Source organism: Emys orbicularis, chromosome 11 (genome assembly GCF_028017835.1).
Source record: "Emys orbicularis isolate rEmyOrb1 chromosome 11, rEmyOrb1.hap1, whole genome shotgun sequence".
NCBI lineage: Eukaryota > Metazoa > Chordata > Testudines > Emydidae > Emys > Emys orbicularis.
In genome coordinates, this window is record NC_088693.1 from 37,275,279 (window position 1) to 37,303,011 (window position 27,733).

General features: G+C 39.9%; 1 protein-coding gene across 1 annotated transcript in view; it reads right to left on the reverse strand.

Annotated features, from left to right (window-relative positions):
* STK39 (serine/threonine kinase 39) overlaps positions 1-27,733 on the reverse strand; it is a 167,702-nt gene that overhangs the window by 22,546 nt on the left and 117,423 nt on the right. Inside the window, exons 16-17 of the mRNA XM_065413496.1 lie at positions 13,644-13,696; positions 11,514-11,582 (exon numbers count right to left, since the gene is read on the reverse strand). Coding sequence (XP_065269568.1) covers positions 11,514-11,582; positions 13,644-13,696 — 122 coding nt within the window. The remainder of the gene's footprint in view (positions 1-11,513; positions 11,583-13,643; positions 13,697-27,733) is intronic.

Below are 27,733 nucleotides of genomic sequence, written 5' to 3' on the forward strand. Positions count from 1 at the left end.
GGCTCTGACTGCTTGGTCTGGTTGCCCACAGCCTGCCCGTGACAGTGTTAAAATTATGCTGGTTAAAAGCCAGGAAATGTGTAGCCAGAAGTTAGTATGTTGGCTATTGGGCATAACTGGTGGATAAAATAATGAGGATGAACAGCCTACTTTTCCCTTTTTGGGTTTCTTAAAAAGAGACTTTAAAAGAAAAAGAAAAAAAAAAAAATAAAATAAAAACAAAAAACAAAAACAAAAAAACCATGCTCCTCTCTTCTGTCCCATTTGACATCCCAGCTCACCTTGTCTCATCCTATTTTCCTTGACCCCAAGAAAGAAGGAGCAGAAAATGAGCCAGAAAGACTTTCTTCTTGAGAGAAGGCTATTAAGCTTTGCTCTTCAAGGAACTTTCTTTTTCACTTGTGAGTCCTGAAAATCCTATTATCCTGACATCCATTCCTCAGGCCATCAGTGTGGATACCTAATTGCCAGTACTATAAAGGCACATAAGATCCTGTTCTGTTCCATTCCTTTTGGAACTTTCTCCCCTTCCTTCCTCTTATTTTATTGACTTTTCATCAAATGCTGAAATAAACTGCATTGCATCAGCACAGTGAGATGAGATGACCACAATCCTGCTGTACCTAAGGAGAAAAGGTCCAACCACATGATGTCCCTGACCAGAATGTGAACCAGGGTCCACGCAATAGGTACTGTGGTTGACCTGTCAGGCAAAGTATCCATTCGTGACTGACCAGCCATTCAGTGTTCTAAAGACATCACCAAAAGCCATATTTCCCCCACCCTTGCCATCCCCTCACTCCTTCACCTTGGGTCAGTCTGTCTGTTAGAAACAGGAAAAGTGAATATTCTTTACACATCAGAATTGTAAGTAAAATTAACTCTTTCCTTTTCAACAGAGGCTAATATTTTATATCTAAAAAGGAGACGGGCTTTAAAGGTTTAATTTTGTTTTGCCTAATCACTCAGTTTCAGTTTCAATATAAACGCTTGTTTTAATTCCTTGTTCTTTCTTGTCTTTCAACTTTAGAACAAATGCTTTTGCATGTTTACCAAGAAATTGAGTAAGCTAGCTAGGGTCTCTGTAGGAAACCCCGCCAGAATTCATTGCATCTCTGTTTTTATGCTGGACAATGAGTTTAACACCCTGAACGCTCTTGACCCTTGAAATTAATACAGAACGTATTTCAATGAACATAAAGTTCTTCAGTATCAAAGACATTTTATACACAGCTTACATGATTAACAAGGCATAATATTCAGATTTTTCTTCTTTGAAGGAGCAATTAGATGCAAGGTTTGACCACCTAAGGCTGTATTTGATGCTCTCTGAATCCCCAAGAGTCTAGTCATTATGAGTCACCCTTCAGTGTCTTAGGATCTAAATGAGCTGGATGTGTTGAAATATTTAAGCTCCTAGTTATCTATAAAATCCTTAGGGGCTAGTCTATCAATAATGTGTGCGCGTCTCTTATTAAAGCTAATGGGAGTTACGTGACTGTGTTGAGATGACAATATTTACTATAAAATAGCTCAAGTAAAATTAGCTGTAGGTCAGGAGAGAGATAAATAAGACTGCTCTCCAGAACAGTCTGTTCCAACCAGAAACAGAGATTAAAACCAATTTTCTAGCGATTGAGTTTCTTTGGTCTGTCATTAGGATCCTTATGGAGTATCTATATATTTGATAGGTACTACACAGTGGCAGGAGAATTGAGGAATGGAACTGATATTACAGCTTTACTCTATACAAGTATAAAGCTTGAACAACAACAACAAAACTATTTAACAAAACTTCAACAAAGTCCTCAAGACTACCAAAATTAGCAGGGACTTGAGATGCACTGAAGATATTAATGAAGAACCTGTGAAGCTTCAGGCTTTCAGAAAGTAGTGCTACCCAAATTAGGTACTTCTAGCAATGTTGTAGCTTTTCATAAATAACTGTAATATACTTACTTTCAGCACAATCGCTTTTCTAATTACAAAAAGAAAGGTGGTAGACTAGAATTATGTGAACAAAAAGCATCACTAAGTTCAGCTAATAAGTAGATTTTTTTTTAAAGATGAAGATGGGGATAAACAAAGCCAAAGAAAAAAAAACTATAGAAGCAAAAAGGGCAAGCCACGAGGAACTGTGTGGCATTTTCGTGTGCCTACAACTTCAAATGCTGTTATAGGAAGATGTTAAGAAGAGTAAAGTTAATATACTGAACTTTCACTTTTGGATCCTTTGGTTGAAGCAGACAAGCATAATCACAAGGTAAGTTACAAATGAATCCCTACAGGATTCTTGAACAAAGAGAAGACTCTACCTTTTGATATCCTTCAAAGCCGTATCATTCTACTGAGTGATCAAGCTGCCTAAAGTACTATACAAAGTCTTTATGCATCATATGGTCTATGTATCTCAAAACTAACAACCTTTCCTTCAAAAAAAAAAAAAAAAAAAAATCACGTGGATTAACATGAACACTTCTGATTTTACCTCTCCAGACAAACAAGCAAAACCACTATTCATTTACTAAGAGAGCAATTCCCTGGACAGAATTTCATGACAAAAAATAGCTTTTGTGGTATGGCAGATGTATCACAGAAGACTGACTTGCAAACGAAATGAATGAATGAAATAGTCTCAGTGCAACGAATCTAAGAATGAAACTTGTGGTGATCGGTCAAATAGTTAGATAAGAGTTTGCAATATGATACGGTACAAAAAAAAGCTGATCAGATTTTAGGCTGCAAGCCCTGAAGCATTAAGTCATGGAAGAAGAAAGTAACAGAATTGTTGGATGGAGATAGTTGGAGCAAAGATGGGGACAGCTTTTTCTCTTTTTATATGGAAGGTTGGTAGCACTACTGCCACTGCTTCACTTTGGTGTTCTCTAGTGTGCCTAGAAGCCTCAGTGCTTGGCCTGTCATACATTAAGGTCTAAAATGGAGGATAGTGCATAACAGTAGAGCAAAAAACCAAGACAGAGGGTAGTCATGGCTGCCACCAACCTCACCTGAATCCCCAGGTCTTATGATACCTAGAACTAGCTTCAGATACTTGAATGATGGAATAAACACAAATGAGAGAGAGGAATTATTCACCTGAGCATAGGGGACTATTAACCAGAAGTCAGTGGGTAGAAAAGGAGGTAAGCAAAGGACGGAGGGGAAATTCTGATGCTAAAAATGCATAAACTATTCAAAAGGCAAGAAGCAGAAGCTTTAGCATGTGAGACATTTGAAACTAGACTGGACAAAAGTAAATAAAATTAAACATAAACAAACAGTAAAATATTGTAGGGAATAATTTATCAGTAGAAGGGGGGAGACCAGTAGTCTTTTCATTTTCTAATTTCTATGACACTAAGGTTAATAGAGAGCCATCAATACTATTCTTTATTACTCAGTATTTCTTATGGCGAAGCCACTGTAAAGTTGGTCCAGCACCCATTCTTTGTGCTGGCCACACCACTTGTCTTTGAATCCAACAATCTTTTACTCTAGATGTGAGGCTTTCAACCTCACCTACTTATTGCAGCAGTTCTTACCACCTTTGCTGAATGTGAATCAGCACCCAAGTGGAAAAAAAACCACGCCAAATTGCGATATTTTAAGTTGGTATTAATGAAAGGGCAGGTGTAGAAACGAGATTCAAACAATACTCTCCAAATGGCTTCAAACTTCTTACAAGAGAATGTAACAGATGTAGATAAAGAAATGATTAGTGTTGCCCATTCCAAATATTATCTACATATTACTCAGTTGCCTTTCTGACATAGTAGACTTCTCAGTAAGAAATTTTTGATATTCTTGAACAAAAGTTGTTGCTCTGGTGACTAAGTGATGTTGGTTGGTTCTGATTAGAATATCTGGCAAATAGGAGTCAAACCAGTGGTAGTGAACAAGTGCATCAAAATATCGGATATGTATCAGACTATCCTTTACTCTATGCTGTTCAAAATCTATATGGAGGTCTCTTGGCAATCATTTCTGAACACAGGATCGTGTCATTAACACACTGATCCACAATTGTATATCTCATCACCAAGCCCTTATCAGGGTGTTTTGGTTTTGTTTCATTTTTGGTGGGCAGAAAGGGACATGTTAATAACTGTAAGAGCATCTTGACTTTGGGGGATTTAATTGAAGCTAGGCTCTAGCACATAAAATAGTACACCTTTGAGCTGTTGCAGAAATATATAATTCCACTGGTTTCATATAAGACAAAACATTCCCTTAAAAAAATGAGTAGGATATGCAAAGCTTGGAATTTACTATCTTTTTAACCACAATAATAGACGGAGGGAACTATAGATTGACAAACTGTGCCAAATGTGTTTCTGAATTGAGTTGCTATTTTTTAAAATGAGAAATTGCCACAAAGCTTACTCTTATTTGAGCTGCTTGACCATTGTCAAGCCAATAGCTTAAAAGTTTAGTTTGGCTAAATATATCCAAGTAGCAAGCTGGCCTACTGTCCAAGCTAAATCAGTTGAATGGCATATGGCAAGCTTTAATCATTTAAGGCTCTTCTACACAACCATTTAGTTTGCGGCAAGCTGGGGTGTGAATCTACACAACACTAACCTGCTGCAGACTGAGTGGACCCTGCTGGCATGCATTAACAGTTTGTTAGTGAGCTCTGATCGAGTCCTTTTTGAAAGCCTCTACTGTACAGAATCGGTAACACATCACTGTTCTCTACCTTGGCCCTACATCTTGCTCCTAACTCTGATTTCTGAGTTGGGTGAGTAAACACAGAACCCTGTCTACTAGAGGGAAGAAAGCACTGATTACTGCAAAATAGACCCGCAATGAGCAAATGAAAAGACCCGAGTTCTTCAATGACCGGACATAATCTAAATTGACTGAGATATCTTCAGAGTCTGAAGAAGACTGATTGCACTGTTCCCAAGTAGAGAAATGTTTCCATTTAGCTAGGAAGCAGTTCCTAATTGAATCTTTCTTACTTTGAGTAAGAATGGCTTGAATGGCCTCTGAACATGAGCATTCTAGATCTGATTCCAATTCAGATCCACTTCACCTGATGGCCTGGCATTTGGATGGGCGTGTCTGATTTTGCAATCTTCCTGAGTTAGGTGATCTCAGAAGGGACAGACCCTGAGAGGAGGACAGGCTGACATTCTCAAAATTCTGGGAACCAAAATTCTCTGGGGCAGTTGGGTGCTATGAGAATGACTCTGACCCAGTCACGACAAATCTTTCTCAAGACCTGTGGTAGCAGGAGAGTGGGTGGAAAGGCATATTGGAGTTGGTCTGTCCATGTCAACAGGAAAGCATCACCTTGGGAGTCGTGGCCCATAGCTGTTCTGGAGAGGTACAGGGGAAATTTCTTGTTTGTTGGGATGCAAAGAGAACCCATTGAGGTATTCCCCACAGACTGAACATATCACTCAGGACAGAGCTGTGTATTTCACACTTGTGATCTGCACAGAAGTGCCTAACTACCAGTAGGTTGCTTGCTAAAGAATAGTGAACACTTGGTAGGTATGTGGCTATCCAGTGATGTGGTTTCTGATGCATCAATTCTGAAGCCTGACTGCTTCCAGGCAAAGGGGAAGGGATCTTGCTCCACCCTGCTTGTTTATATAAAGAACGTGGTGATGTTGTCCAATATTACTTGGATATAGAGTGACTATAAGCAGGAGAAAGACCTGCTGGCCAGGTGGACCACACTCAGTTCTAGCAGTCTGGCCTCCCATGCGGTCCAAATGCCCTGTACAGTGTGATCATTCAGGTGAGTGCCCCAACCCAGAAGGGATGTGTCTATTGTGGTGGCGGCACTGGGGGTGGGAGTGCTGAATGTGACTCCTACTCACACTTGTTTTGGGTTCGACCACCAGGTAAGAGAGGTAATGACATATGGTCTTTGGTGAGCAGACAGACCAGAGAAAGGCCTGCAGGCAGCACAGATGAAGTCTGGTGAATGGTGTCACATAAGTACACGAAGACACATGGCCTAGTAGAGAAAGGCATATTTTCACTATAGTCTTTGGTCTGCAAGTAGCCTGTGTTATCTTTCTGTGGGGAGAAAATATCTTGCTGAAACTGAGTCCAGCATTGCCCCAGTAAAGTTTGTCTGTGTGTGGGGGGTCAAAATGGACTTTTATTTGTTCACACAGACACCCAGTGCTGCTAGAAGATGGAGCAGGAACAAAGTCACTGATCTAACCTTGTGGTTGGAAACCTATTAGGAGCCAATTGTCCAAATAGGGGAAAATTCTGTAATCGTGACATCTCATTTGGTCTGCCACCACAGAGAAAACCCTTATGAATATCCTGCGCGCTGTGGCGAATCCAAAGGGAAAGACTCTGAGCTGATAGTGTTCCTGACTTACCAGGAACCGGAGAAACTTTTTATGGGATAGATGAATGTCTATACAAATATAGGCAGCCATGTTGAGAGGTGTGAATCAGATTCCCTCCTCTAGGGAGGGAATTACTGATGCTAGTGTATTTTGACTTTCTGAATTTTGACTTTCAAATAAAAATGTTCAACAGTTGAATGTCTAGAATGGGTCTCCATCCTCCATTTTTGGGGGTGATTAAGAAGTATGGGGAATAGAACCCTCTCCCTTGAAACTGAGGTGGCCCTTGTTCTATTGGTCCCTGAAGAGGGAATCTATTCCTGCCGAAGAATCTCCTTTTGAGTGGTCCCTGAAGAGGAAGAGGGAAGGAGGTTTGTGGGGAGGAAGGGAGAGAAATTCAATGGAGTAATCACAGTTGATAGTTTCTAGAACTCAACTGTCTGTCATGACAGAATCCCACTTGTGGGCAAAAAGTGAGAGATTACCCCAAAGATTGGGGAGGGATAGAAGTGTTTGGCATCAGTAACACTGAGTGGTTCTTTACTAGGAACAGGTAGAGGTCACAGTAGTAGTGGGGGTTGAAAATTGAGACCCGTGAACCCTCTGCTGCTTGAGCAGAGGCTGATGGTGGAATGTTTCTCGAGAGGGTCGTCTTGGCCTACAATCTCTGGACTGAGGTGCATGGCACGTATACATGCCCATGTGTGGAATACACATAGGGACCATCACTCAAACAACAACAAGTGTATATATTCTTTATGTATATGCAACACCTCCTTTTTTCGCTACTTGTCCTTCCTGAACAAACTATGCCAATATTCCAGTCATTAACTTTATCCCACTAAGTCTCTCTGATGCCAAGTCATAATTTAGCTTATGTACTAACACTTCTTGTTTTTCCTGTTTATCCCCCATATGCCTTGCTTGTGTGTATAGACATCTAATATGTTGTGCAGATTCCCCCACTGTTTTCTCTCTTGATGTTCCTATGACCCTACTTCTCCATTCCTCTCCTCCCTCACCCATCCCAACATCTAGCCCTCTAAGGACACCTTTTTCATACTTACACATAGGCTTTTGTCAGCTTCCCCCTTTGAACCCAATTTAAATCCCTCCTCACTAGGTTGATGAGCCAGTGTCTGAAGGTGCTCTTTCCCTTCCTGGTCAGGTGGGCCTCATCTCTTCCCAGTAATCCTCTTTCCTGGAACAGCATCCCATGGTCTAGGAAGCCAAAACCTTCTGTCAATATCCCCTGCACAGCCATGCATTCACCTCTAGGATGCATATTCTTGCCTGGGCCCTTAATCTCATTCTACTTATCTGCTTTGGGTTATACCAGACTGTATCCTTGGTGCCCACATGGTTGAACATCATGGGGTAGTGGTCAGAGGTCCAATGAGCCTCATCACTCTGTGATGTCTTGGATGAGGGCTCCGAGCAGGCAGCACACTTCACAAGATGTCGTCAGGTCAGCAGATGGATGCCTCTGTGCATCCACCACCTTACATCTCCTTCTCTTAGGTGTGGTAGTGTGAGCATCCAAGCCTTGGGGGCAGGTGGCTTCTCCTTCTCAGCCACTGGGGTCTGCTCTTCTCCGCCTATTGCCAGTATAGCATATCTTATCCTTGACACCCTTATTTCAGTTCAAAATCTTCCTCTGAAGCCCATGTTAACTGAAGCAAATCCAGTAGCACTCAGGAGGTGAAAAATGTTGAGAGTTAACAGCAAATGCTGTGAAAGGGTACATGCCAAATGAACCCCAGTAACAGCTTTTACTCACATGCAGTTGCCACGTTTTCTGCAACAGTCTTTGATGAGCACAGTTCCAACAATCCTTCAGGAACAGGTTATGCCAAGAAACTGTCTATCCTGATACTAATCACAGGTGTCCCTGATTTTCCAGCTGTACAGCTCCTCAGATTTATAAAAAGGAGCTATGAAAAGCTCAAGTTTCACAAGGCTTTCACAGAACTCAGCTTTGTTTTCATGCACATTATTTACAGGCCGAATTTGTGCATGCTTCAGCTAAAAAGTGAAACCATTTATCAGCTGCATTCAATCTGGAAGCTAATGGAACCAGGTCCTCTGCTGAAGCAAGGTTAACCGAACTAATATCCCTGCCATGGCTCCCCCCCCCCCACCCACCCCCACACACACAGAGAAAGATTTTAAGCCTTTTATTTTGAAGTAATCAAGGCAATATCAAGACATGCACAACAAATGAGCTTCCTAAACAGATTTACACGTTCAGGACCATCTTCCCGTCAGGATTTTAGCTTGTTTTTAAAACCCAAATGGGTTAAATTAATTCCTCCAGTATTCAAGTTAGTGGAACAAGTTTTGCTCAATTTCTTTTAACCTACTCTGGGAAATCAATTTTTCAGTTCCCAGTTCAAATGATTTAATGCTGTTTTTTAATTTTCTTACAGGAGGTATGGCAGTTAAAAGACCCGTGGTAAATCTATTATTCAGGTGTACAAGCATAACACTCAGTTTGTGCTCCTGACTATATTTTTTGGACAAGACTGGACAATCCCTTTAAAGCATGGTTAAAGAATGAATTGAAATATACATAACATCTGGACATGAAACCTGAAGTCCAAGTTTCTCTGGATCCAGTATTACATTCACTACTGCTTCTAGTAATGGGCATAACATCCACTGTTCTTTTCCATCTACCAATCACTATTTACAGGACTTTTTCCCCCATGCTATAAAATCTCAGCGAGATGAAAATTTGTAGAGCCCTGCAAATCTGTGGATATCAACATCCGGATACCGTGGACCATGTTTGCGTATCGATGTGGATCCAAAATTTTGTATCTAGAGCCCTACAAATCTGCAGATATCCGCTTTATATATGTGCATATCTGTATCCAGGATGGTTTTTGGTTTGGTTATTTTGGAGGAGGTAAATGGACCTTAATCTAACTCAAATTTAATTTTTATATTTTTGTGCAGAAGCAAAACAAAGTTCGCAGGATGTGTGCGCATCAGTGAGATATGAAAAGAGTAAGCCACATTCCAGAAGAATACTGTTCTGTCTACAAATTTCTGGAATGTTAAAATGCTGCACAAATGAGCAGACATTATGAAATACTACATGCAAAATTTTAAAAAATGTAGCGCAAAGATCAGCATCTGCAGGATTCAAGGTAAGGACTTGCTTTAGTTTTACCAGACATACTATTACTTGGAATTAATTCATTCGTACAGGATTTTAGTACAGTCATGAAATGTCCAACAGCTACATAAATGGCTTTCCCCTCCAATATGAGACAGACTATGGTATACCAAGAAACAATCATATAGATAGGGAGAACAATAAAGATCAAGATCCCCAATGTATTAAAAATATCAAACTCTCTGGTGCAGTCCAAAATAAGGTTAAAACACGATAATCTATTTTTATTACTGACTAGCTGGATAATATCTCTATTTATCCAAAGAGTAACAACAAGTTGATTGAATATTTAAAGTTGTGAATTTAGCATTTGTTCAGAGGTACATGTCCCAATCCCTGCAGCCCCTATGGTACCTCAGGCTCCAGTTTTCAGGGACTGGGAGGCCTAAATTTAGTCTGTGTTGCTGAGATACAAGAAAAGGAGCACCAGTGAATGCAGCCAGCACACCAGGTAAGAGGAGCCAACTTCCAGCTTACCCAGGTGCAAGTTTGATCTTACTGATTTTCAAATATTCCTTCCTGTCCCCCAGGATCTGTACCGTTTTCGCCATGCCATCCATATGCCATCCCTAAAGCAAAGGGGAGGGCTAGAAGGCAAGGGATTCTTTTTCATGGGGCCAAGTTGAAATATTAGGCTTGAGACTTTGCATGCAGAGAGAAATGGCTGCAATTCTGGCAACCTCCCACTTCTGCTGTGAGAAAAATGGGGGAAAGAGCTGGGTGACACTGCCTGTGGGAGAAGAAGCAGGGAATGGCAGCTGAATTTGGGGACTGAGTCAGACAGGAATCATACTCCTGGTTGACAGCTATGGAGACTGAAATTGTCTGTTTATATGTAAAGCGGGTATGGCTTCTTTTTCAGCTTCCCAGTCCCAGCCAAAACAAACATGGACTTTGTTTATACAATAGCATTGGAATATCAGTTTCCTTCCTAAAATACTTCAGCGAGTTAGATTTTGATAAAGTATCTGAGTAACCTCTTTTAGGTAGGTGATGAGGCTAAAAACCCTCAAGCAGAACTTTTTTGTACTTAGATGTAGGAAATTGGATCATGGAGGGTACAGAGATCCAACCAAGTGGACAAACGTGGTGAAGAAGGACAGCAATGCAAGGACCAGGAGTTGAACCCACTAGGTAACCTGGACAAGCAACTCATCTGAACCAATATGTGATGGGTGTGAATGTTCCTTGACTGCTTTGATTCTGACACTGGTGCAGTAATTCAATTCTATATAGTGTTACCAGTACCAAATATACATCACGTGAGAGGTAAGCCTCTAATATTTTTTAATGATGTTCCAGTCACAAGTGTCCTTTGTTATGCTCTTCAACAATTCCTTTATTCTGGTAAAAAGAGGAAGCTACTGGACTCTTGCATCCAATTTTTGAGGAGCCAACTTGCAGAGAAAAGAGACTTTCCTAGCCAATCATGTTTTGCCAAGTATAATATTTTAGAAGTGATCACCAAAGACCCTAGGGCAATTAACCACTTTGAGATTCTCCCTTTTCACTAGAAATTGCTTGACGACATCAGGTGGGATTTTTAAAATCTTTCAGGACTGGTCTAATTCCTCTCTCTCTCTCTCTCTCTCTCTCTCCCCCTCCATGAATTCAATGGGAGATTTACTATGGACTTCTATGGGAGCAGAATTAGGCCAATGCTGAGCCCTTTTGAAAAATCTCATCCATAAATCCTAACTAGCTAATTCAAAAGTCAATTTTCTTTTGAACAAAAATTGGAATTAGCACAAAAGTTATGACTTACTGCTTGGAAAATAACAGCTGGAGAGACAGCCCGGTGAAATCAAAACCCATGTTAAATCAGTAGGAGTTCTGACTTCCAGAGATAATGGAAGGATTTATATCAAAGTGGACTGCTGGCTCTCTTGTGCATATATGAAAAGGAAAGCAAAGTAGAGAATGCATTTTCTATAAAAAGATGCAGAAGCACATCCATTTAGCACAAGTTTTAGCAAGAGCATAATTGCAAACTAAGTGTAATTTACCTATAACTACATCGTGACCATCAACCAGGCCTGCAGAGAACAGCTCTTGAGAAACGCCATCTGCCGTGTCTGTCCAAAAGGTGAAATGAATACGTATGAGTGGCCATAAAATAAAAATCAATAATCCAATGCAATTTAAGAAAATATATTTCAGCTTCAAACACCCAGCTAAGTGTGCTTGAATTCAAAACGTCTTTATTAGAAAAAGATAAAAAAGGGTACCATAATTTCCCATTGATTATTAGCCCATCATACTCTGCACAGCAAGAAACAAGATAACATTTTGATTCTTCATGAAGCCCATAAAGATCATTCCCTGGCGTTGACATTTCTCCCTTATTACCTAACTAGATATTTTATATTGCACTCATCATTGTAATATCTGAGCACCTTACAAGAAAAGAAGACAGGGGGTTGTTGCAGTGTGATTCTCACTCTCTTCCTCCCCAGGCAGAAAAGATAATCACGTTAAGTTCTCTTGTTGAGCTTGCTTTATTATTGTTCTGAAGAAAGAGCTACATTGAAGAGATGGGCCCTTTCATTTGGATTTCAAAGTTGTAATTTTCAAGGTCATTCTGATCAGGGAGTTCCATAGCTGTGGAGTAGACACTAAGAGCACCATCTTCAACTCTCATGTCTTACTCTGTGTACAGCTCCTTCATTCCTGAAGGATGCAATTGTTGTAGAAAGCCAAGGCTAAGGAAGGAGAGAGACAATGCCTAAAATAGCTCAATCCCCACTCCTGCAGAGCTTAGACCTACAACCTTGTTCTCAATGTTGTCTGTAAATGGGAGGTCAGGTCACTGACCGGAACCCTGGGGTGAGGGTGTTTCTTAGTAAGCAGGCTGCTATATTTTGGATCATTTGGACATTTTCCATGGTTTGTGTACTCATTCCCAGGCTTAGAGAGAGTTGCAGTAATATAGCCTGGAGTTCACAAAAGCATGACTCATGGTGTCTACCTGCCTGTCAGAACAGCGCACTGGCTCCTGGTCAGCCCTTGTTCTCTCTCTTTTTATCGCCACAATCAGTAAGAAATCCAGGTAGATAAAGATCTGTTTGGGGGATCATCTAGAGGCTGATCTCCTTAATGATTGCCAGTGATAGGGGGTATGTTTGTGTACTTATATTAAAACAAACGATTGCAAAAATCCCACTATATAAATAAGTTAAATTAATAAGAGAGGAGAGCATATAGCCCTATATATCCCATCAACTACACTATAGGTATATTTTACCCAAAAGAAAACACCCATACACCCCTTCCTATGTACAAGAAAAATACATCTTTAAGTAATCATAATTTCCCTTCCAATTTAGATTCCTTTGTAGGCAGTAGCACTCTTAGTATTTATTCAATTTAGAAAACTGTTGCTGTAAAATTTGAAGTACAGTTATAGCCCAAATGTTGGCTAAGTGGACTGTATCTTCTTACTCAACCTATCAGCTGTGTGTTTTAACCAATAATATCTGCAAAAATACAGTTGTATGGCTTCTTACAACTATTAGCAATAGAAAGCAAATACAGCTGGAAAAGTGAGCTGGATTCTAAAGTTCCAATTACAATAACTTAATTATTAGTGAAGATACACAAGCCAGAAATACAGCTAAACTTTCAGATAAAGATGGAGTTTGCAGAATTGGCAAATACTTCTCACTTGTAAAACTGAGCAAGTTTTATATGGAAGTCAAGAGAGACTCAAATGTGGACCCTCACAATGCCATTTTCAGAGTACTATTTCAGACTATAACCACATGTGCTTTCAGGGATACCTTACTCTACTTTCCATCACTCATACAATGATCAGTTTATTGTTACAGCATGTACATTTTTATGGTGTAACTCATGTCACCTTGCAAAGAGACCTTTCTATATACTGCATATTTCACTATATTAAAAAGTGAAACAAAAAGTCTATCCTGTATCTACTATACTGTTCAAGATATAACTTTGTCACTAGAATTTACATATTCTGCATTATTTTTGTTTGGTTTAAATAGTGTAATATAAAACCTTTGCATAGTAGGAAACACTTCAGAGTGGTAATTTATATTAACCATAAACAGTAATAAATTCTGAAATACCCTTTTGAGCACTAAAATAATTATTTTAATTAATAATCGTCTTACCTCTGCCTGGAGTAAACTCAAATCGTATGTCATTAAGTTCCTTTCTAGAGTTCCTGAAAAACATTCAGTGCAAACATTAAAATAAGTTTGAATAAGCTGTGCTTCATTACAAGTGTATTCAACTTTATAAATAAGTTGCTGTTAATATATAAAGAGCATTTTACAGTTTTATGTTCTACTGTTACCCAACTGGAGTATAAAATACAAGCAGATGGGGGGACGGATAGCTCAGTGGTTTGCGCATTGGCCTGCTAAACCCAGGGTTGTGAGTTCAATCCCTGAGGGGGCCACTTAGGGATCTGGGGCAAAATCAGTACTTGGTCCTGCTAGTGAAGGCAGGGGGCTGGACTCAATGACCTTTTGGGGTCCCTTCCAGTTCTATGAGATAGGTATATCTCCATATTATTATATAAATACTGGTCTTATAAGAGCAACCAACAGAATTATGTATTTTTAAAGTATTAAAAAAAAATAGTGGCATCGGATCCAGTAAAACAAATTTTTATTATGGGGGGGAACCCAGCTCCAGTCCTCTAGTACAGGAACAGCTCATACTTTAAAGTTGTTGGGATAATCATTGCTGCAGTATTTCAGTGTGGTACTTCAAATTTTCAGTACTTGACGTACAAAATCTTAATAAAACTCTGTACAATGAAACAAGAATATTTTGGTGATTACGGTGAATTATATTTAGTTTTTCTTTAAACAAACAATCTTGGCCACACCATTTTCAGCCAGAAAATTTCAGGGACCCACATGCTAGAATAAACCCAGAAAACTAATACAAAATGAACATCAGACTCTATATATAACCCTAATAATGTTAGTTTTCAAGTGAAACAAAAAACATAATAAAGCAATGTTTTGAAAGACAGAAGTCTCCCAGCATCAAGTTATATAAATGTATATGTACTATAACATCAGAAGCAAATCATCTCTTTACCACCCACCTACCACCGAGGACAGAAATACAGAGCAAGAAAAATGGTTTCTTTTGTTTTTCCCCTCCTTGCCTGACAGTTAATGAGAAACAGTACAAAACATGAAAGTCTTGGGAATTCAAAACTGTAAACAACCCAATAAGAAGCCTTATTTCTGGTTTCACGTGCCGGCCACCACTTCCTGCAGCGCCCATTGGCTGGGAACAGCAAACCGCAGCCACTGGGAGCTGCGGGTGGCTGTGCCTGCGGACGGTCAATGTAAACAAACTGTCTCGCGGCCCGCCAGTGGATTACCCTGACGGGGTGCGTGTGGCTCACGGGCAGCCAGTTGCCCACAACTGCTCTATAATGTTTAATAAAATTGGTTGGAAAACTTTTCAAGATTTCATTGGTAATATACACACCCTAACACTTATTTTATGTAGCTCAAGTAAGCCACATTGTCTATTCATTCTTTAGGAGCCTACATTCAATATACTTTCAAGAGTAAAACAAGATATGTTTAATTGTAAGTAGTAGTCTTGCCCCATTGAGGCGATATATAGTTTGCAAAATGCCAAATTGGATATAGCTACTGACGGTCAAGTATCGAAGAAACATCTTCAGACTCCAACTTAGCATTTTTAACTGAAAGCACATTATTGTTCCTCTGGGAACCATGACTATAAATTTTACATTTGACTTCTGTGTTTAAACCCATTCTCACAATTTAATGTGATTTGGCATAAGGTGTTACAGTCAGGTGTGTTTTCACAGAGACATGATATTTAATCAAATATTCAGTTTAACACAGTGTGCACTTATTATTTAGTACTCACCCTGCGGTAGCACCCACAGTATGCTAGGCTGTCTCTACACATAAAAAAGAGTCCCGGGACTCAAGAACACACAGTCGAAACAATAGACAACATTCCAGCCAATGGTAGGAGTTGATGCTTGGTATAAACTGTGCAAACTACTTCAGTCCCCGTACTCTCTCTTCTCCACATCCTCTCCTCAGGTATGCCAACTAACCTGCTCTGTCATTGTTAAGACAACATGCACTCCTTCCAACCAGCCCAACCTACAGCATGGATTCAGGTTTAGTATGAGAGAAGATGGTAGCCAGTAGCAAGATGCCCTTGTTAATGCAAGTATCTAAAAGGTTAGGGGCCCACATGGTCTGACCTGCCCTTTGCAGTCACTGGATGCTCTTTCATCTTGGATCACTTTTCCTTCCCTGATCCTGAAGGATTTAGGCATTTGTTGAAAACTATATTGCAGGCATAGACCATGCATCTTTTTTGAGCTCCATGACTTAGTTTAACCATGGCAAAAATCCATGCACTGCACCCTAGTGGGGAGGGTATACAGTGACCAATATGGCGGTATAGCTCCTTAAGAAAGCTGCATGTAAGTGCACGTGAGTGAACTGCATCCCTACATACTAGATGAGTGTGTGTTGTGGATAGAAACAGGCTGGCACAGAAAACAACGTTGGGGGTGAGGCAGGGTGGTGATTGCTGGTGGAAGAGGCCAGCGACACAACCCTCAACATGGACCAAGTGGCTAGGAACCCTGACAAAGGAGGTGTGATGTGATTGTGGCTGTTAGTTCAGTTGGAAGAGCGCCTGCATTGCAGGCCTGCACCCTGCCCATAGTGTTGCCCCGTTGTCCCTGTGACAAAGTGGGGTTTTTTTTTATTTTTTCGTGGTTTTCCAATGGTTTGCACGCAGAGGGAGTGGGACTCAGTGTCCCTGGGTGTTACTGGTTTAACGAGGTGAGGGGGAGTTTGTGGTTACAGAGGACCGGAGAGGGAACTTGGGACTCCAGCCGATGGCCTGGAGGGGGGACACCCCTATCCGGAGACCCAGCTCAGGAGTCGCAGCCGGTTCTGGCCAGTGGGAGGACAATGGGCTGCGAAGAGAGGACCCCATGACCTAACCAGCCAGTTCCAGCCAGAGGAGGGCGGAGAGGAGAGGAGGCCCATACGACCCTGTTTACCTGGAAAGAAGACAATGAACAGAGGCAGGGCCTGGGGCCGGTGACATCAGATGCCCAGCTGGGAAGCAGGGGGGCTCTGGGCTGGAGAGGGGGAGCAGGCAGAGCCCATCTGGATGCAGGGGAGACTGGGATGTGCTGTGCGGAGGGAGGCCAGGCCTGAGGGTCAGAGTTTCCTGTGCTGTGTTCAACGCTCAATAAACCCTCCTGTTTTACGCTGGCTGAGAGTCACTCCGGTCTAGAGAACAGGGTTGCATCAACCCCTTGGGGGGGTGGAGGCCCTGGGGGTCCAGAGCAAGTGGACTCCCTGAGGAGACGTGCTAAGGCTCAGAGAGGTGAGGCTCCAGGAGATGGAGGGGCCTGACCCCGAGAGAGAGTGGACCCCCAAGAAGGGCTGTCTCACTGAAAGGGGTTCCCCCCACGGACCGCACGGGGCCAAGAGTGGGCACGATCTGTGAGTCCGTGACAGTCCACACTTTGGTCTCTGTGCAAAGCTTGGTTTTTGTCAGGGTGAGGTGAATTTCACCCACAATATGATTTAATAACAATTTAAATAACTTATTTCTATATATACTTTTTCTAAATATGTCCAAGCTACTAGTACTTATAGGGGACTAAAACTGGAGGTTAGTTTATAGCTTTAAAATATGCTTGAGTGGTCCAAGTGTAAAATAAACTTCTGAATACTATCTGAAATGTGTAAGATATCATTCACCTGCCATTCACCTGCTCCAATAGCTTAGCAAGAGTAATCCAATTTTTAACACAGCTTTTTACAAAAAAAAAAAAATTTCATTTGGGCGGCTCAATGAAGTTTTCATCTGAGAACAAACTATTCAAGAAATGTAAGAATACGTGGAAACAGGCTTATAATTAAAGTGCTTCATCAACCATAATTACAGCACTGCTTTAATACAGGAAAGCATAGGGTTTCCCCCCCCCATTCTAGCTGTAGCAATGTTTATAAAACTGCTTTAATACAAACAGTTCCTTTTTCCAGTACTTTTTCCACTCAGAAGTTCTTCCCATGAATACGAGATCAGACTGCTTATATCGATGGAACAGCATTCAAGCCTAAAAAACCGCTGCTTTCATATTTACCAGGAAAAAAAGCGTTTCAGCCAGTTCAGCATGCAACAAAGCCACTGTATGTTTCCTATACATCGTAAAGAATTTATTTAGGATTCTACAGGGATTGTGCTGCAAAAATCTCCTTTCCATTCAAATTTCCAATTTTGGTATTAGTTAATAATTTTCACCATCAATAAAACATTCGTTCATTTGCAAAATAGAAATCCATCTCATTTTTGGAAACAGCAAGCGGGCTAAGCCCAGAGACTAACTTAATTGCTGTAGCACACTCTTTTTTTCTAATGAATAGCTCAATCTACTTGAAAAGCTACCAGCAGTAGAATGTGTTTTTCAGTCCATTATTCTTCTCTTCAGTAAGGAAACTATAAGCAGGTTCAAATATCAGTGTACCAGGCCATGAAGTCTTACTGTGGGAAACCTAAATCCAACAGGCAGACACATTCAGCCATGACTGAGATCTATCATCACTTGCTAGAAACATTATATAGTCAGGAAACAGCAAAACATAACAAAAACGGATACTTCACCTTACCAGAATGAGCTAGAAGATATTGAAAAATTACAAAGCTACATGCAATGTTTATAATGAAAAGTATCCACCTACTGAATATACCAGACACTTATTATTATTCAATTATTTCAACTTTGAGGTATCTGGCACTTTATTGTAGCAAAACAGATACTAATAGGTAATTTGGTATCATCTAATAGAAAGATATAGATAATGCAACTATGCAGTTATCTGATTATAACATGCAGCCTTTTATTAGGCTCATTTGCTTCTGCCATCAAGTCCACATCCATTAATCAGCAGAGAATTATAGTATAAAATGATGTTTCTCTCTGGAAAAACCAGGGAGGCTCTGGCTTTCAAGTAGCCTTACCAAGAAAAGAAAAAACTTTCATTCTTTGGGCTTACTTCCAGTATCAGATTCACAGAAATATGTGGAATAATTTATTCAGCAGAGGGCTGACAGTGAACTTCACATTAAACACCCACTCTTGAAAAAGCAAGTGAGCCAAATGTCTAACATCCCCCTTAAACAGGATACTGTTTCACCAAATGCAGGAGGCATCACCTCCTGGCACTCGGTATCTGCATACTGCCTTTTGAAGCTAGTGCAACAGGAGCACCAAACCTTTACTCCATGCCTTTATTGGGATGAACAGTAGACTCACACTCCCTCAGATTTGTAGACAACACTGAATTGTCCAGGCTATGTGTGTTTTCACTGGGAAACTGAGAAATCCAAAATGCAGCACTTGGGAACATGATATCAATTTGTACTATTCTGAGGGCTGTGTGTCTAGCAACTGCAGATTATGTTTTCCCAGCTGGAGAATACAGTATATAACAAGACATTAAAAGTATTCTATACTATTTGATGCAAGTTACTAATAAGCAACTTTTAAATGCTCCTTCTGACTTTCAGAGCAGCATCTATGCAAAACACATTTTAACAGTTATAAATGGGAACTGCATCGTTTCGTTGTATGCAGTTTACCTCCCAGGGAAGTGAAAGGCCTGCTATAGTCTGGAGTTTGGAGTTGTTTACTTTTTTGGACTGTGGCATTTTACAACAAAAAGACTAAATTATTACATAACTTTCACTGCATCAAGACACAAGCCACAGGCCTCAAAATACCACAAAATTAGCTACAAAGTTTTGTAGTGCTTATTGGTCATGCTACACTACATGTAGTTTGAGAGTGCAACTTTCAAAGACAGGATACAACTGTTCCATGATGTGGACTACTCCTTACAGATTCTCTGATGGACCACTCCCAGTTGCAATCACATAACGTCTCCATGGCAATTTCAATAACTGCTTACATGGAAAAATAGCAAGGAAAGTATTCATGCACGTTAAGTGTTTATTTTTTCCATTTAGAAAAGTTATTTTTACTGTCTTTTTCATTTCAGCTCCCCATGGTGCCAGAGCATCATTCTTTCTCATCTACTCTGTTTCTTTAAGGCCTAGTAAGTTTTACCAGAATACTATGTAGGTTAGGAGTGTGAAATGAAATGAAATAAATCACATCTCAAACCAGTATAGCTAATCTGGAAAAAGCCGCAGTGTAGATAGAGTGATACCAGCCAAGAAGTCCTTTCACAAGTATAAATACTCGGTTCAAGGAACTGGTTTAGACTATACTGGCAATAGAGTTCTTTTGCCAGTATAAGCTGCATCTCCAACAGGGAAATTGCCAGTATACCTCTACAGGCTAACCCTTTCTAGCAACAGCAAGGTGTAATTTGGAAACAAGAAGGAAGAGAGCCAGTATCATGTCGCCAGCCCGGTTTCTGAAGACGACCAGCAATTGTTCTGTTTGCCACAGTTTAGGAATGAGACAAGCTTTCAAGTTTACACAGCACTCTTCTTCAGCTCTGGGAAGTGTACTCAGAGCGTCACAGCTAAATACAAGGTGGAACTAATAGTTTAACTTAAGTAGTTAACACATTTCAAGGGATCATTCAAGGTGAAGTGGCCAGTTAACACCTCTCCTGTTTGGGGGGGCGAAGGGGGGAAATTAGTAGGTCATAGTTTGTTGTAATTAGCCATAAATCCACTCTCTTTCTTAAAACCATGATTTTTAGTGTCTAGCAAAAGTTATGAATTTAAGCTACCAGGCTTGTCTTTTGAAGGTGTTATGCAGGATGAGGACTGAGAAGTCACATATAAAGTGATCCCTTTGTGAAGAGTTCACCCATAGGTGATACGGTATTTTTGTCTTTTATCATTTTTCTGTGTGAGTTCATTCAAAGAGCAAAGTGACAGCTTTGCGTCACCCACATAATTGTTATTTAGGCAATTAGTGCATTGGATGAGGTACACCACTTGTTGTGATGGGCATGTGGATCTTGAATGAGGTGTTTGGGGGAGTGTTGAGGATTGTAGCAGTGAAGGTATGTCTGCAGGTCTTGCATCTGTTGTTCTAGAAGGGTCAGGTGTGCTCTGGTCTATGGGGAGCTTGCTTCTGATGAGCTTAGAGAAGTTTGAAGCTGTTTGAAGGCCAGAAGAGGAGGATCAGGAAAGATTTCTTTCAGGATGTTGTTCCCATCAAGTATGGGATGTAGTTGTTTAATGACACCCTGTATGAGTTACAGTGTAGGGTGATAGGTGACAACTAGGCCATATGCGGTTGAAAGGGATTTTATTTCTGTATTGAAGCAGGTTCTCTAAGGGTATTTGCATGGCCTGTTCTAAACTATGGAAACAACCATGGATACTAGTCATGGGTACTAAGATGGCTCCCCAATATGCCAACCTTTTCACGGGCCACCTTGAAGAAGAATTTCTGGACAAATGCACCAGCAAACCAATGAGATATCGGAGATACATCGATGATATTTTCATCTTCTGGACAGACAACCTCAGATTTCCACCATAATCGCAACAACCAACATCCATCCATTAAACTGTCTCTCAAAAATTTTCACACTAGCATCAGCTTCAACAATGAAACCCTACAGACAACTATATACAAGAAACCCAGAGATCACCACACCTACCTTTCCAAATCCAGTAATCACCCCAAACTCACCAAGAAATCAGTTATCTACAGCTAGGCACTTCTGTACCACAGAATACACTTCGAGGAGACAGTCCAGGATATACATCTTAAAACATTTAGAGATGAAAAGAGATCTAGTATGTCATTCAGTCTCTCTCCCTACCAAATGCAGGACCGCCCCCTACAGTACAATTTAAAAACTAGATTGAACACCATGTTACAAGACAGGAGTTTAGGGGCTTCCACCTCTTCCTTTGGACAGCTACAGACAGGAGGTGCTGTAACAATTTGTAGAGTGGGGGTGCTGAGAGCCATTGAACCAAACTGTAAACTTTGTATATGATGGAAATTACGTCAAACCAGGGATGCGACACTTTTAGTTCCAGCACCTCTGATATCCCTTATCCCCCTTTCCAGCCTACTGATCCACGTCATCCCAGTGAGCACCTTCCCCACATGCTACCAAATAGAAATGACTAAATAATTCTCCAAATAATGTAGGGTATGTGTTTATGGTAGAAGTGCTACAGTAGCACAGCAGCTCTGGCGTTGTAGTTTAGACACTTACTACAGTGATGGAAGGGGTTTTTCCAGTTGCTGTAGTAAATTCAGCCCCTCAGCACAGGGCATCTGCCATCCTAGCAGTGTCTACAATGGGGCTTAGGATGGCTTAACTAAACTACGTTTCAGTTATAGGCCAGGCCTTAGGCTAATTGAGCCTTTTATGTTCACACATTGTCTGCAAGCAGCTTATAATTTTCTCTAAGTGCATTTGCTATTTAAAAGTTATTTTCAGAATAATTTCTACTAACAGTAGTTAACCTAGAGATTTTTTGCAAGCCCACTTCTAGCATTTGATATGTGAACTGTGTTATCTGGTGTTGGACATACAGATCAGGCTCCAATATTTGTCCCGTGACTGGAGCTGCCAAATTCTTAGAATGAGATTATCAGCAGCACAAATACTGGTATTTGAGGATTCACTGTTTGCTGTAAACATTTTCATATATAAACACACACACACACACACACACACACTCACTCACTTCAAATTCACTGTTTCTGTGAATTTGTTTGCTGAAATATTCAATGAAAGTGAGCACAAAGGCATAACTATAGCCAATTCCATTGCTTTTTTTTTTTTTTTAGAGTGCATTGCCAAGGAAAGTTTGGTGGCATTCTTTCACCCAACACTATTGCTGACTGTCATTATCTTTTATGGAATTCCAGCCAGTTTTCAATCCAGGTGACAGTATTAGTGTTTGAGCTAATTTGAATTAATTGTAGAAGCAGGATTTCATGAGACTATCAGAAGTTTTATTAAACTCAGAACAATTGCCTGCTGCATTCCCTTCATCCATTAATTGTGCAACAATCAAAGCAAGTCTTTTGTTAGGCAAGACCCATTCTCTAGAAATCCACAATGCTTATTGCTTACAGTCCCATTATCCTCTAGACATTTAATGATTTCTTTAAATTATTTGTTGCATTTTAAGAAGGCCAGATAAAAGCTACACTTAGGTTTCGGGAGTTCAGAGCATCACTTCTTTCTTTTGGTGTAAACTGCCTTTACTTTTCTGGTCTTTAGACATCTCTCCAAGGCTAATTAGTGTAAGTGATACAATAAATTAACTTGCTAATTCCCTTGATACGCTTGGATGCAGGTCCTGTGGACTAGCTAATCTGTATGTAGATTTCCCAGGTATTCCTTTCCTTTTTTTTATTTTATTTATTTATTTATTTATTTAATTAAAGCAGTTCCTATTTTGTAAGGTATAGTTACTTTTCATTAGTTAGTTGTTCAAACTGATTCCATGTATTTTTATTAGACAGAAGTGTTAGAAGAAAGGAATTCAGTATCTTAGTCATTAATTTAATCTCCCTCATTATTTGTTAATGGCCCCTACTTTCTTCTAGCACTACTTCTCTCTCTCTCTAATATATCTGTGAAACTCTACTCTTTGAAACACACACACACACACACACACACACACACCTACCTTTTTGCAGTCCCTCATCATGCTTATTTGGCAGCTATTTTTCTTGCTTCTTCAGAAGCACTGTAGCCTGAGGCACCTTAATTATGGTAGTTTGGGGAGATTTCCCAGCTTTTTTCTGCAGTAGAGCAGCGTACATTAAAGCACATTAACTGGAGTTAATTTTCAAAACTGCTTTTTTGATAGCTAATAGGCACATTAATCACTTCCAGGTGCCAAAGTTCTACAGAGCCACTTTAAATCACCCCCTTGTCCCCCACCAAAACATAATGAATGACTATTTAATCATACCACAACATTTTGGTAGGCATCACCCTTGCAATGTGATTTTGGTATTTAAACCCTGCACTTTATGACAGACATTTTAAAATCCTTCATTGATTTTTTGCTTTCATTGTCATTATGTGATGCAGATGTTAAACAGCTAAGGTATCCCACTTTCTGGTTTGATAAGCACTATGTTTTCATACAGAAACCAAAGCAAGGTGGTTGCCCATTTAGTCACTTGATCTTTCTGAATCTGGCCTTTCCTCTTTTAGAAGATGACCCAAAGGCCAAAATAGAAGTAAGTAAGTAAGTAAGTAAGTGTGTGTTTGTGTATGTGTGTCTGTCTGTCTCTACAAAACAAAAATTCTGCTTTAAAAGCAAAGACTGTGGGAAATACAACCACTGAAGCTGCAAAATGAACTTGATTGGTCGGGGGGAGGGGGGAGAGCATGAGACATGAAGACAGTATAATTTCATGCACCCACATTTAAAAAACACATTAAGTAGTTTTACAAATAATTATCTAACTATACTTCTGCTATGGTCAAGTAACCATGTTCCACGGGCTAGCTATAAAGAATCTACCATTATTGACTACCATATATGGTTGGAGATTAAGATAGGACACTATGTTTTTGCAATTGTAAGTTCAACAGATATTCAATGGGAATATATCTTTTTATTTTTATTTGTAAAGTGTCCATCAGCTAGATATCTAAATGCTGATATGAATGAGACCATAGTGAAATAGGTGTCTGAAAACTAGAAAGACTATAGTTCAAATCAAGTTGAGCTAGCCGGGGTAGATGACAAGTAGCAAGTCTCCATGGATTATTTTTTAATATTATACCAAAAACTTTTTTTTTTAAATAAAGCAGTAAAGCTATTGAAAACAAGTTGTTTTGCTTTTAGCCCACTTTCTAGAGAAAATGGATACAGTGCTTCTTATTTATCAATTTCAACTTAAAAGAAAGTTGTGATTTCATATATTTATTGTTCTGAAATACCAGAATCTGTACAAAATGCCACTTTGTACAGATACTGAAGTTTCATATGACTGTTCACTGAATACTCTTGATGAGAAACACAAGCAACACTATTTTCCAAAATGAGACTCCAAGACCTCCCTTTTCTGCCTCCTTCCGAGGAAAGGACAGGTTGACAAGGGGAAAAATAAAAATAAAAAAAAAATCAGCTTGTAGATCTATTTTGATCTAGCATGAAATGACACGAAAGGTTATTCCAGGGCTACTGCCAGTTTCATTCCTGAAAAGCTGGTTAGCAGTCGTGCATACAAAAAACAAATTCAAAATTTTTTTAAAAAGTGGAATTTATGTTCACCTCAAGATCTGAATGAAATGTTGGTTTTTGTTTTATACAGGCTGGCTCATCCGCCCCTATTTCTCATCTGCCTTAAAATGACCCAGCTTGTCTAAAAGCCATATGCATGCTGTAGATGACAAACTATTCCAGATACTCCTGTATAACCACATTATCCTGCTTACCTTGTTAAAGAGTTTCTCTTTCACAGTGGAAGGGGAAAAGAAGTAACAATTATAAACCCACACCACAAAGTAAGCTAATATTTTTTGTTTTAATGAGAAGGGGGAGGGAACACTAAAGTGGGCTTCTAAGAACTAGACTTGGAACACTTCTACATAAAAGCAATGTAACAGGGACATCTGTATTCATTACCTGTACATCTGTTTTCTGTATTCTAGCTATCTCAGGCCACCCTTAACACACAGAGGGATATTCTATATTCAGACAGACAGCAACAGTAAGAAACTAAGCTGTGCTGGTGCCAGAATACTCACTCTCACCCAGCTACAACCTGGTTTTACTCTGTCTTAACTGAGCCAGACATACACAGGTAGCTGCAGCAGCCCTGACCTGAGGAAGGATTCCCCCCACCCACCCTTTGGTTTCTTTTCTATGTTGATGATGCAAAGAATAAGACTTCTATTTCCCCTCTTTTTCTTGACCTACAGTTTAATACAGAGGACAGTAGAGGTCAAGGGGAAGGGAAAAATGTTTTTAAAAGATGAAAATCAGAAGCAATTCTCTGTGGCATTATCATCAGCACAGAGTCGACCCAAGGCAAGAACCCCCAGCTTGCTCAAGTGGAGAGGCTGTTAGGGAGCCAGAACTCTCCACATCTTCTCTTCTCGGGTCATTTGTCATAATAAAAGCCTCTGTGCACCTTCAGCAACTGAGCAGCCACGTGGAGGATCAAGACCCAATTAAGGGAATCATGAATGAAGAGCAGGATGGCATCTCTCAGGGAGATAAGAGAAGCCCCTCTCTTCTCTCTTGAATGCTCCACTAGGACAAAAGAGCCAATTTGAGACCCAACATTCTTGGGTACTAAATATAATGTTGGCCCATGCTCTAGGAGGCACTATTAAATCTCCACTCTCTAAAATGAAGAGTTCTAAAGCTCTACAAATGTAGCCCACCCAAAGGAGTCTGGGCAAATAGAAAAAACAAAAACCCAAACCCACCAATTTAATAAACTCCTCTTTATGAGCTATTCTTTCTTCTTTGAGGACCACTAGTGAGATTGCTTGCAACTAAGGGTTTGTCTACAGAGGGACAACCTGAAAAATTAATCCAAATTAATTAAAAGTGTGAATTTGAAATAGTTAAACTGCATTAACAGCATCCGTGCAGGGATTTAATCAGAATTAAAGCAGCTTTAATTCAGTTTAGTTTAGTTCATTTTGAGAGTGAATTAATTATACCAAATTAAAGACATTTTAATTCTGAATGAGGATGTTCACAAAGGGATTTAACATGGTTTAAGTAATCCACTTCAAATCCAAAGTTTTAGTTAATTCATATTAACTTTCCTGGATGTCCTCATGCAGACAAGTCCTTAAACCATATATCCCCAGCATCTGGGGGTAGAGACAGAGCCTGGATGGCATCATTTGGCAACCTGAATCAGCCTTTTACCTTCCCTGGTCACTATATCAATGGCTTTAGCCAGGATGGGCAGGGATGGTGTCCCTAGTCTCTGTTTGCCAGAAGCTGGGAATGGGCGACAGGAATGGATTACCTGATGATTACCTGTTCTGTTCATTCCCTCTGGTGCACCTGGCATTGGCCACTGTCAAAAGACAGGATACTGGGCTACATGGACCTTTGGTCTGACCCAGTATGGCCGTTCTTATAAACAGTTGGGGCATGTCATATACACCGATCCCATTCCTACAAAGCAGGGAATTTCCACCATAACCAGAGCCTTGTCTAAGACATATTTATCTAGAATTAACATCAGAAACACCTCTCTAAAAGTTGAAATTCATTTATACCATCGCTGATGCAGCCAACTCATTTTTAAAAACAACAAAACAATCCACCCAAAGCACACCAACAGCTTAAAAAACAAGGAATTACTGTACAATATTTGTGCAGCCTCACTGCAGTTGCTGCCGTAATTAAAAATAAAGGAACACAAAGGACCTCGCTCATTTAGATTTCTGAGAAGGCAGAAGTTTAGATCATAACTACACTGGCTGAATCAGTAATCAGAGCCAAAGCTATATGCTGTATATCACAGAGCTGTATTAATCTTTACCCATTTCTAATTTTCATTCTAGTTCACCCGGCGAGATCTCATTTGGCATCCCATAAGTTTTCCCTTCCTGTTTATGCATTTGTGTTTGAAATAACCGGATAAATAAAATTAAGACAAAAATAAGAATGATTTAGAACCACAGTTCCTTTCAATGCTTTTCCCTTCAAAGAACTGGGAAACGTTGGCTCATTTCTGCATCCTTGGACGCATTTTTGTATGTTTAATATTAAAAGTTGCAACTCCTTATTAAGCAGTAAACCAGTTAAATATGGTTCCCTTTGTCACTTAACATTTGTGGGATCAGCTGCATTTCAAGCAAGTTCCCCCAAGAAAGGAGAGGGGGGAAAAAGAATTCTTTCATCTATCACTGTTCTTCCAATGGGCTGCTTCCATTCCAAGGCTACTATAATGAGTTTACTGTCCCTGTGGATGGTGATTTACTGATACAGTGGCACAAAGTCAATTTTACTGTAAGATATGTTATCAAGGTTTGATTTAATTTTGGTGTTAAAGGAAGCCTTGACAAAATGCTTATATACCTGAATAAAAATAGTAATAAAAAAAAAAAAAGAAAGAAAAAGATCAACTGAAAATGGACTGAAAAAAATATAGAAAAAAGTATTTCTATCTGTTTCTATTGTCTCTATCAAGTTGTTAGAGGACTCTATTGTAGTTACTGCAACTTTAGATACAGATGGTATTTATAAATACCCT